Source organism: Carex rostrata, chromosome 16, assembly GCF_964058835.1.
Source record: "Carex rostrata chromosome 16, lpCarRost1.2, whole genome shotgun sequence".
NCBI lineage: Eukaryota > Viridiplantae > Streptophyta > Magnoliopsida > Poales > Cyperaceae > Carex > Carex rostrata.
The window spans coordinates 8969990-8982516 of record NC_135933.1 but is presented as its reverse complement, the minus strand read 5'-3'; the positions used below and the strand labels follow the sequence as shown (position 1 = coordinate 8982516).

Genomic DNA, 12527 nt, shown 5'->3' with positions numbered 1-12527 from the left:
GTTTGATGGAATTTTTCGTTGAATGTCTTTCTCAGTACTAGTATATATATACTACAACAAAGTAGACACTTTTTGCGAGAGAAAAAACACTTTTACGACGGTCGTCCGTCACAAAAAGTACCGTCGCAAAAAGAAAAAGCTGAATAATGAGAGTAACCCGTCGCAAAAAGTCATTTTTTTATACTCGCGAAAAGTGTCTTATTCTTGTTGTATATCTATATTGACATATATCTGTAAGATCAATGACAAGCCAAGTATAAAAAACAAAAACAAAAAATTAAATAACCAACCAACTGGAGCATATAATTTAAGCTGTACTATTATAGTATGAATTTTCCTGGTACAATTCATTAATTAGTTTGTCGGGACTAAAAACTAAAAAACCCACCTGATCTTGATCTTCCCATGGTCCTCACATTAAGGCCCTGTTCAACGGACTCAAAAGAATGGAAATAGGAATGGAATGTGAAAATTTTGAACTGAATTTTACTGTTTACGTGGGAAAAAAAAAATTCACTCAGACAGAATTTTTGTTTTCCCATGTGAACAATAAAAGTTAGAGCTGCTGCCGAACAGAACCTAAGTAAAACAAGCATGCTGCATGCACGAAGAATGCCCACTATTCATCTCCATTCTTATATTATGCATGTAATTGTCATGATCCGTTAACGGCTGAGATTGAAGATGAATTTTTGAATTGAATATCAACGCTCCAATCACATAATATGTCTTCTTTTAATTAAATATATCTATTTTATGTGTAGAATTCTAAATTTAGTTAAAAACAGACTCGCCATATAAACAGTTACATGGTTTGTCACAATTAAAATTGAATGAATCACTTCCAATCCGTTTCCTTATTTCTTCTTACAAATATCTCTGATTATTGCAATTAAATTCTTTCCTTATTTTTTCATTTTCTCCATTTCATTTCTCCTCTTCCTTTATAGTTTCGACAATGAAAATAGAAACAATTATATATGTCCAAATTTTATATAGGGCTACTGTATCTTTGTGAATATATGGATAACATATCTTGTGTTGATATTTACATAAAAAACAAAAAAAAAAGGATCTTGTGCTAATGGAAATAATTATATCTTTCCGATCTAAAAAAATGAAAAATATCTAGAACTTGGAAGCTGAATAAGTCCGAAGCTCTTTGGACCATCTCTGTCCAAAGACCTTTCTAAATCGTCTGATTCAGCTCGTATTTTAATCAATGAAGATGGTGCTTGGATCCCGTTTCAAATAAAAAGGAAATATTTAAGCCATATTTGCTAGGTGGACCTAATAACAAAAACTAGATCCTTTCGGTTCCCTCCACTGTTTTAAGAAAAATTAAGTTCTACAAGTGGCTTATTATGCCTCCGTTAACTTTTTGAGAAGTAATTTGTAATTATAAAATTTTCTAGACAATCCAAAGAACACTTTTTAATCTCCTTTTCATCCGAATTTGTTAAATTTCTTTAGATGAAGACGACTTCCTTCCTATGTTTTTCCTTTAATTTTTGTTTTAAATGATATTGTTCACTTAAATTTAGTAAACTAAGTGTTAGATAAATAGGAACATGAGAATTTCAACAATAAATGAAATAATCAAATTAATTTGTAAATTAGTAACAATTATTCACTGATATTTGGATTGCATTTGCAACGATTTAAAGTTTAAACAAATGTTAGAGATATTGGAGATCTCCATTTATGAAGTTATTGGAGATTTGAATTTTGAGCTAGATTTTCAATAACGGAAACAACATGAAGCATTCTTTCTATGTATGTATGTCCATTAATCATCGTTTAAATATTCATCTATAGTTACATCGCACGGTTTAAAAAGGTCTTTGGACAGAGATAATCCAAAGAGCTTCGGACCAATTTCGCTACTTTCATATTGAGAAATAATATGTAAAGAAATTTTCATTGTTAAAATAATTCCAATCAAAAATATATATGTGAAAAAAATTCTTATTTGAATTATTTAATCATATCTTTCTCAATTTTATTTTTTTACATATTATTTCTCCTCTAAATTGTTTAATGACCTGTCTTGTTTGTGGAGAAAATTAAATATTAAATTGTAACAAACAATACTTTAAGAATTTTTTTATGTTATATTTGATTTTTTTTTTTCATTTGTTATTATTTATTATTTGGATTTCTTTTTTTTTTATCATTTGTGTCTTTTATTTTTATTTAAATATATTTTTTCTTAATTTTGTGTGAATGTCAAATAAAAATGTCTCTTCATACTCTATTAAATCATATAATATATTCCCGTTGCAACGCACGAGCACAATACTAGTCTAAATTAATATGTGTAAATATAGTCTAATTTGTTAGAAGGAATTTTGAATCCTTTTAGATGTTTTCAAAAGAGGATACATGTCACTGCTGCTCTGCCACTAGCATTGAGATCAATGGAATATATTTATAATTAGAGTAGAACTAGGGTGTTCTTAAGCTCGCCAAGGTGTTTGGTGAGCTTAACTTTAAAATTTATTAGATTAGCTTCAAACAATAAATTCAAACCGTTGAAATCGATTTACTTCACGAGTGTTGAATTTACATGTAAAGTTTTTAGAATTTCGAATTAATTTTGTATAAAGTCAAGTATTCAAAAAGTGTTCAAAAATAAATGCACTAAAATTTAATTTATAAACCTTCTAATTTTGACCACTTGACTTTATATTAAAATAATTCTAAGACTAAAAAAATTTTGCATTTAAATTTATCACTTGTGAAGAAGATGGATTCCAACAATTTAAATTTGTCGTTTCAAATCAATATAATATATTTTGAAGTTAAGCTCATCAAATACCTTAGTAAGCTTAAGAACACTCTAGTTTTACTCATATTATACATCAAGATTTTATGGTCCATTTTATTGCTTGACACTTGACAGCAACCTTTAATCAAATCCCGGTAATCTTATATAATTAATGAGATCGTGTTGATGTCTGAACTCTAAAAATAATTGAAGATGGTCCAGGTCGACCGATTGATTAAAGATATTGACAATGCCGTTTGGGCTTCATGCAGTATAATTTCAATATATAATCACGTGGCTGTATGTATTAGTTGGCACAATGACATTTATTAGAAATTGATGGAGGCGGTAGGCCAGTAGCACAGTTGGCTAGAAAATTCAAGAATTCAAGCTCCGCTTACGAAGATTTAAAAATAAAAAAACATTGATTAGAATTTTTTTTTTTAAAACTCAAATTTTCATAATAATCCAATAATCTTAAATCTTATTTTCTTGAACTTATTTAATTGGTTCATTTTTCTTGAATAAAAAGTGAATTTATTAGAAAGGGGAATACGTATCCATATACTTGAACGGTGTTACAATCTCATTGGGTCACGCTCGTTAAGGCAGTTCTCATAGCAATGTTCCTGCATTACATGCAGGTATTGAAGGTGCCTAAAGGGGTTGTCCGGCACATTGACAAAATGAGGAGGGCCTTCTTATGAAAGGGAAATGGTACCTGTTGAGAAATCAATTACCTGGTAAATTGAAAAACGGTATGCACCCGAAAAGAAAATGGAGGGATGGAAATTATTAATTTGGAATATCAGAAAGATGCACTGCTAACCAAATGACTATGGCATATCAACTATAACCCCGAGAAACTTCGGCCATCAACTCTGAGAAGTCTGTATGCCATCAGAGAGACATCACAACTAGGCCCATCCGCACAAAGTTCATATTTTCTTGAGGATCTTGCAGATCGTTTGTCTTTTTTCACCACCTCGACAACTCAAGACCCACTTACACACACATGGACCTGGCACTGGTCCCGAATCATCTATTTGCTTGTGGCTCAACATACACAACAATGCATGCTAAGCACAAGGATAGTGTCACCGCACTACAAGATCCTCTGGAAACTAAAGGTATCGTTCAAGATTCGTATTTTTATTTGACTAATGCTAGATAACAAAATTCTGACTCAGAAAACTCTCACGGGGAGAAGTTGCACGGTACCACTGGGGTGCCATATGTGTGGGGATTAGGGTATGGAAACTAAGGACCACCTCCTATGGGAATGTGCCCATGCTAGGAGGTTTTGGACGGGGTTTTGCCAAGAAGTGAGAGACTTATGGTTAAAATCGTCTATAACAACTCGACTGAGAAGGCAGCGGAGTGTAGTTTGGGTAGCAGGGGTGTGGGCAATTTGGAGAGAAAGAAACAGAAGAATTTTCTCCAATAAGAGAAAGCCAATTCATATCTTGTTAAATGATACGACAATTCATGCAATGGTTGTACGTTATTTAGAGGTATGAGAGGTTTTTCGAGGAGTAGATGTGGTGGGAGCGTATGTAGCTCGCATGCTAGCCATCATTTGAACTCTTTTAAACTTTGGCAGGTGGTGGGTTGGTTGGGATTTGTCTTACCTCTTTTAGTTTTTCATTGTCAATATTCATGGACCTTGTGCTTTGGATATATACTTTTTTTCTTATTAATATATTTGTTGCCTCAAGCCAACCTTCAAAAAAAAAAAAAGCTGTCCCAAGCCAGGAAAAATAAGGGTTTGTGATTGGCTTGGCAAGCTAGCGGTAAAAAAATAGCCTCTTTATGGAAATGAAACTCTCACGAATTGGGCAGAGTAGTACTAGGATGGATAACCTCCTGCGAAGTCCTTGTATTTCTGATTCTGGTTGGATTTTATTTCTAACATATTCCAACTTGTTTGACAATAAAGGCTTTGAAGAAGAAGAAGATTGGACAACTTATAAAACTCCATCCGGGTAACGTCTCTGATAATAATTTTAATTATGCAATGAATTAAGAATTAATATGCAACAGAGACCTAGCTGTATGGAGAACTGGTAAGACGTAAGAGAAACCCAGTCCTACAATCGACCGGATTTAGGCGTAAACAAACTAAATAACAGTACTGGAAGTCTGGAACCATGGCCCTGCTAAGAGTAAACTCATTATGCTTAAATAAACTGAACCTACATGCACTGTATTATGATGGGCCTAATGAGAGGCCGTATTTGGCCCATTTACGGTCCCACTAGAACCAAAACATGGGCTGATATTCAACTTAACCAATACTAAATAATTTATTTAAGGTCGTTTGGCAAGTTCTTCAGTGGTAATTGTAATTTGTAACTTGCAAGTGCTTTATATTAAAAAAAACCACAGAAGTTATTCAAGATACCATTAGAGCCACTTGTTAATAATACCCAAGGACAATATGATCTAAATATTTAGTACTATACTATTATAAAACGCCAATACTTCAAAATAATTTAGTAAGCTTTACTTCATTTGCCAACCACAAGGATTGGTTGTTTCCAAATATTCCTACTTTTGGTCTTGGCCTTTTTTCTTCTCATTTTCGTCAGCATTTTACAGTAACTAATTACTAGAAGAAAAAATCTAGCTTTTAGTTAGAAATGAATTGGTAAAGTCCGTATAATCATGCAAAGTATACAGGTACGGTACATGTTGAAAGATCAAGCAGCTATGTTTAACGAGAACTAAATGTGGAACTTTTATCAAATAAGATAAACCAGGCAGTGAAAGCAAGTGTGAAATTTGAATTTGAGCATAACGTATTTCTTTGAGAGATGAAAGAAAAGAAAAAAAAAATACCAAGCATCTATCTACTCCACAGAGAGATGTACAAAGGGGACAGACAAGAGGCATCTTCCAACAGTGAGACAGTGAGTACAATTTTGAAAATCTAAAAGCATTTCCTCTATTCTTTTTTAGTCTCTAATGGTGGAAGGGGCCCACAAGTCAGAGAAGAAAAACCAAAAAATTCCCCGGTGAATCGTACTCACCTAATAAAGACAAAAGTTCCCAAACTATTTTCAAAAATACCCTAAAAAAAATTAATCCAGCAAACTATGCTTAGTTGCCTATCACACTATCAGTCTTCAGTACTCTGCAACGCAATTGGGTCAATAAAATATATTAGCAGATAAGCTGTAATTAATTTTGACAAAATAACAAACATATTTTTTTTAAGAGGGATCCAATACCCAATGGTAATTACTTTTTTTACCGTCCTTAAAATATCAATTTTAATTATTTGATGTACTATGATTTTCACCCAAAATTCAAGATTAATTTTGACAAAATAACAAACCTATTTTTTAAGAGGATCCAATGCCAAATGGTAATTACTATTTTACCCATTCTTAAATTAACAATTTTAATTCGTTGATGTATTTTATATCATTTCTAACCTACCCCCAACTTGTTTAGGACTAAAGGCTTTGTTATTGTTGTATACATTTTATATCATCCAAATTACATGAATATAAAAAATTATATTATCTCGACTTCATTTCAAGCCATCAAGATATGAAAAAAAGTTAGACAAATTTCACCAGTTAATTTCATTAGCTCTTCATGCATAACGAAATAATTTCAAAGCAGTGCAAATTGTTATATGCTTATAGTATGTGACATATATAAATTACGAAATTGATTGTTTAAAAGTTTTAAATTTTATTGGCACCGATTTGGCAAAGGAAAATAAGCACTGTCACAACTGATAATGCCATTAACTTGTGAAAAGCTAATATGCCATTTGAAGCTGCATACTTGATTTATTTTAATTCTACTAGAGGGCTAAATATCTACTTTCCCATCAAAGACAAAGAACCCTCTGCCCTTCATACTGTGCCAATTTGACACATATCAATTGGGTCCACTACCAGTACAGGCACTAAGGCAGGTTGATAATTGACTCGTACACATTTGGTTAGCCCACGGAGCAAAAGAGAAGCAACATTAGATATAGTAAACAAATTGAACGGAATAAAATGAGAAATCCAAATGCTTCTAGCTATGATGAAGGAATATTTACCATCTTTCTTTTTGACAAGATTTCTAGCAAACAGCAAGCAAATCACCAGAAATCCCAACCCAACAGCAGATCCCAGCACAATTGCAACTGTTTTAGATGTCTGTTGTCCTGAACAGATAAAAAGTAAAAATTTATCAGTAAACAGTAATTCTAATAAGCTATATTGAAGTAAGAATTACACATAAGCAAAGCAAAAGAAGAGAGAATTAAAAGAAGGGGAGATACTTAATTGATAGTGTGATGCACACGTGAGTTTAAATTTAATGCATCACCCTACAAACCAAATCCTATTAAACTGAAATATTTAAGCTAACAACTTGAACCAGATGGAACCATCAACTATAAACAATTACTAAATCAGACAAAGGAAAGAACCATCCTTACACCTACCGCAATTTTTGAAAAAGCATCAGCAATCACATAATTAAGTAGCAACCCAAAAAAATTGATTATTAATGCTACTCAGAATCCTAAAATAACCTAGACTCAATATATATATATATATATTAAATGGGGTTAGAGAGCTTAGAAATCAAAGCCCCAATTGACCATAAAAAAGGCTCTGTATAGATACCTGCACCGCCACCACCGCCACCAATGCCACCATGTGGGAACCCGTTACGGTAGTAGCTATAGCTGATGTAACACTTGTCGAGGTACACCTGGCCCGAGCTGGCACCACCACACTCAACCTCTGATTTCTGCACCGCTTGGTTAATACACTCGGCACAGTCCCCGCTAGATAGATCACCCTCACATTGCGCCATTGCATACACCGACTGGTACTGTGTAGCATAGAACCCAACCCCACCCCCGATACCGCTCTCCAGCTGTGCAAACGCAGTGTCACGCCTTACCTCAAAATCGCCACCGCCCCCTCCCGAGCCGCATGTTTTGAACAGCAATTGAGTGCCAGAGACCTGAGGGAAACCTTGGATTTGGTACAAAGCGAGGCAGCCAGTGAGCTGGACCCGAGCAGCAGCAGCAGTGGGCCCACAGAGTTGAGCCCACATGGGAAGGGCTTGGCTGACGCAGGTGGAACAGTCGGAGGGGTTGAGGTCGCCTCGGCACTGAAAAAGTCCGAAGACAGCGCCGCCGCCGCCGGAGTTGGAGGAGGTGGTCTTGTAGAACTTGGATGAGGCGGATTGGGTGGTGAGGGAAGTGGCCACGGCGGAAATGGCGGAGGTGATCCCAGTGTTGGCGGAGGTCTGGTTGGAGCAACCTTTGTAGACCAGGTCGGAGTTGCTGGCGCCGGCGATGGGGGTGGCAAGAAGAGAGAGGGAGGAGAGAGAACAGAGGGTAAGGAGGAATGCACGGTGGCGGGCTCGAGAAATGCCCATCTAGGGTTTTGGTTCGCTCCTCTTCTCTCCGCCTCTCTCTCTCTCACTCTCTCTCTCCTAGGCTTCTCTCACTGAGTCTGAGTGCTGCTCTAGTACTCTTCTCTCTTTTTTCTCTCACTATCTCTCAGTCGCTAAACTAGCTTTTTCTCTTTCTTTTTCTTTTTGCTTTCATTATATAATTGTGGAAAACGATAGAGACTGGTTCACCCTTCACGAAAGCACGATGACAGAAAAGGTTCATCTCCGTTTAAAACTGACAGTACAAAGAGACACCATAATACAGTGTACAGTGTACTAGTTATCTTCGGGCGTTGTTGTTCCAGGTTCAGCCATATTTTGAGATGACGGCTTTCTCACAGGAAAGTTCAATTTAAATACATGTGGAGTACAGCGTACTTCTAACACCAGAACCTTTTGAATGGAATTTTCGGGCACAATTTCAGCCTGTCGGCCGTTAGCGGCCTTCTGAATAGGCACCCGATTCCTCAGTGGTCCACGTACAGGCAAAAGTATTTCTTGGGAAGCACAGAGAACTGGAGAAATGTGCTTCAAAGCTTGTTCATTTATGCTCCCGGGCTACTTAATTGGCTGATAGTGGTTTGGGCAACTGTGGGCTTTCAGGTTACAAAAAAAAAAAAGGCTGATAACTGTCACCGTCAATTTTAACCGGAGACCCTGCTGACAAGGATCTCGAATCTCGATTAATATTTAAATTATACTCGTATTATCACTTTCAGCACTGTTAAGTTATTTTCAAGTGTTACGAATACATTATATATTCCATATTATTTATGAAACTTAATACGAATCTTTTATTATCCAAAAATTATATATATTTTTATATATCATTTGCATTATAAAATTACGAATTATTTTAAATTGTACTACTATTATATTGCATCAAGAATTTTGGAGCTCACCAAACATTTTAACAAACTATGAACATGCCACCATGAGGATGTTCGATGATATAAAATATGAGGCAGATTTATATAGATTGAATAGAGGCTAATTGATATCAATTTTGGTTAAAACATAATGAAATGTTGAATTATTAATTCGCTGTCTAATCAAGACTACAATTTTACGGATAGATGTAGTCCAAACAATATCGGTGATAGTTCCTGATTTCATCACATTCGTTATTGATTCAAAAGCATCGTTACAAGTTTTACAATACAATATATTATGTATTTTGAACTTTTGGATAAAGTAATTAATAGATGTCAAGTTTACCAGTATACAGAGAAGTACCTTACTATAATTACTGATCGCAGTGTTTCGGCACATGGTCCACGCGTGACTTACCACAACACAAAAGGAAGAGGAGGGCGCAGTTCACCAGTGCAGGAGAAACTCCACTATAGTGGTGCATAGCAACCTTGAGCGGTCTACAGCAAAAAAACCAGTGCACAATGTTCTAATCAATGAGCGAACTCTCACATAGCAAATTCTAAGTTATGCGGAAGCATATATATGTTAGTCCTGAAACCACTGATGGGACCAACAGTGACTTATATCGGCTCTAATATATATCAATTGTTAGGGTTTGAGAACCACAACGACACAACACATGCAAAAGAAAGCAAAAGAAGAAAACACTTTTGAGACAAATTTTCTCAATTATTTCTCACTCTATTGAAAAGTAAATTACAGAAAATACAAATAGTCTACACGAATTATAAAGAGGTTCGAACAAAAGGTATATATTACAAAAACAACATAATTTGTGAATAAGTTCTAAAATAATGTCGGAACCAAACAATAATTGAAAGTACCATTAACATTAAACTCAATTTTAATTGAGCTCCTTTTAGTGTAATTAACAATTAATTAATAAGTGTTGGTAAATTAATTTCTTACATACGAGCTACAATTAATAGTTAAAACTCTTGATTGTATTGAGTACCATGACCTCAATGATTCCACCGAGTAAAATAAACTATTTGTGCAAACTAGCTAGAATTTTTTTTCCCATGAATAAGCACCTGGTTATAGTTGAAAACAAGTAATTAAATGCATGTATTATTTACCACAAATAAAAGTCGATATTATAAAATAATAATGTGCTTGTGGCTAATTTGTGCACAAGTTATTTCTTTGATCTCTATCACACTATTTTTTTTTTCTTTCCTCTCATGTCAATTATAAAGTTTCACTGGATCAATATTACTTTACCTCTATTAAGGCTTAGACACAAAAATAAATAATAAGTTAGACATTCTTATTATAAATTATAACGTATTTTTCTTTTTATTAAAGAGTTCCGATATACATCAACATTTTCTAGATGCTATTTGGAGAATTGAACATGCGTCGTCTTGCAGCAATTAATTTCAGTGTTTGGTGAGATGTTGACTGATGTATAAATCGTAGATTATGATGGATCAATGCATGCATGGGAACAGCGACGGGAATGGATAGTGTTTTGTTTCTACGTAAACAAAAATTTATTGCGATCTACAAATTGGGAAGGTGCTGGTTGGACAGCTTGGTGTTACATTTTGGCTGGTTGTGACAAAAGAGAATGCCATAACATGATAACAGTAACCAAACAAAAGAAGAAAAAAAGAATTAAGAATGCCATCACATGCCGACTGGGAAATTTTATTTACAGTAACCAAACAAATGGAAAAAAAAAAATTAAGAATGCCATCACATGCCGACTGGGAATTTTTTTTATCAATAGAAATAATTAAAGTTACTTGTACGAAAACAGAAAGAGTATGTGATTTATAACAAATTTAGAAAGATCTGGTTCAATGAATCCGATTTAAATATATGAATCGGAATCAATGGTCCAGATCCATCAATATTTTTTTAACGGTTAAAAAGGAGAAATTTGTATGCCATATTTCATCAGATACTAAGTGGATCTGACTCAATGAGTCAAATTCAAATAATTTTTTTTTAAAATTTGCTAGAAAAGAGTTGTCACATTTAATTAGCCTAGATTTTTGAATCTTTATCATTGAGACCGATTCATCTAGAATTGAATTTTATGCGGCATCTATATTTCAAATATTTCCTATCAACGTCTATTTTTCTTTAAAATAAAATTTATTGGTGGATCTGGACCATTGAGACCGATCCATATATTTAGATCGGTCTCACTGAGTCAGATCTTTTTAAATTTGTTGAAAATCAAGTACTCTCTCTGTTTTTGTACGTATGAATTTAATAATTTCTATAAATAAAAAATTTCCTGCCGGCTGTATGGAATCCGAATTCCCTACCTACGTGACTACGTCTACGTGATACCATTCAAAAATGAAAAACAATAAAGAAAAGAGAAAGCCCAAGTTCAGCCGATTTTTTTACTAATATCCTCAGTTAAACAAAAAATATCCATCATTTTTTTAATTATAAAAATGTCCATCATTTTTTTTAAATATACTCAGTTAAAATTATAAAAATGTCCATCATTTTTTTTTTTTAATATCCAGACCACAGAATTACCGATGGTCTATTTCTTTGTAAAACCGTCCAGATTAGCTCAGACTACCAAGATTTCTGACAGTCCATTTCATTTCAGGGTCACCAGGAATCTGTGCGGTCTAAAAAAGAAATATATCACCAGAAATCAGTGTGCTTGAGATATGCGCTGTTGTTAGTGTGGATATGGACTTCCCCTAAAAAACGATCTGTGCAGTTGTCTGTCAAGCATCAACTTGGTTTGGCATTCTCTTATATGGATGAAATGGCGATCTGATTGTGTCTGATCAGAACGGTTCAATCCATATCAAGAATTGTGCTTTCTTCATCTGCAAGGGTATTAAAGTTTTTCATGCTAATTTTGATGTTTATCGAACTGTTCCAATCAGACATCTAACCAAATTTGATCGGATGTCCATCAGACCGTCCCGGTTAGCTTTATCATATGGGGCGTCGGCCAAAATTTTAAAATTATAAGGTGAAGTTAACAAGTTTTGTATGCAAGTTTCACAAGTAGAACACCAAATGCAAATAAGATATGCACTTATATTGTACAATAGTTCTCTATTGAATACCTTCAACAAAAAGCTCGCAACTAATTAATTTATTTTGTGCACTTCTCAATTATGTGCTAGTTGAGTGCTACCAGTAAAGTATATTATTGGTAATGGTACCTACTAGTTTCATACTAGTACTGGTATATGCCAACGTATATGTACTGAATATGTAATATTTTTTTGTTTATTTTTCATTTTTTATTTTTAAAGTTTGAATAACCAATATCAACTGTTCAACATAATCTTTATATGAAAATATATTTTGAGATCAAATTTTACATATTTTATAAGAAAATAACTATTTTTTTGTAAAGATAAAAAAATCAATTGATATTCAAAACTATTTTTTTTTTGTCCAT

The 12527-nt window shown here is 34.0% G+C and overlaps 1 protein-coding gene across 1 annotated transcript; it reads right to left on the bottom strand.

The window, feature by feature from the left end:
• Positions 1–5559: 5559 nt before the first annotated feature.
• On the bottom strand, positions 5560–8368 carry LOC144567539 (plasmodesmata-located protein 3-like). Its single transcript, XM_078317705.1, has 3 exons — positions 7411–8368; positions 6837–6944; positions 5560–5906 (listed from the first exon to the last, which is right to left on the bottom strand). Exons 1-3 carry the CDS (start codon positions 8174–8176, stop codon positions 5899–5901), a joined length of 882 nt encoding a protein of 293 aa, XP_078173831.1. The 5' UTR covers positions 8177–8368; the 3' UTR covers positions 5560–5898.
• Between the last annotated feature and the right edge of the window lie 4159 nt (positions 8369–12527).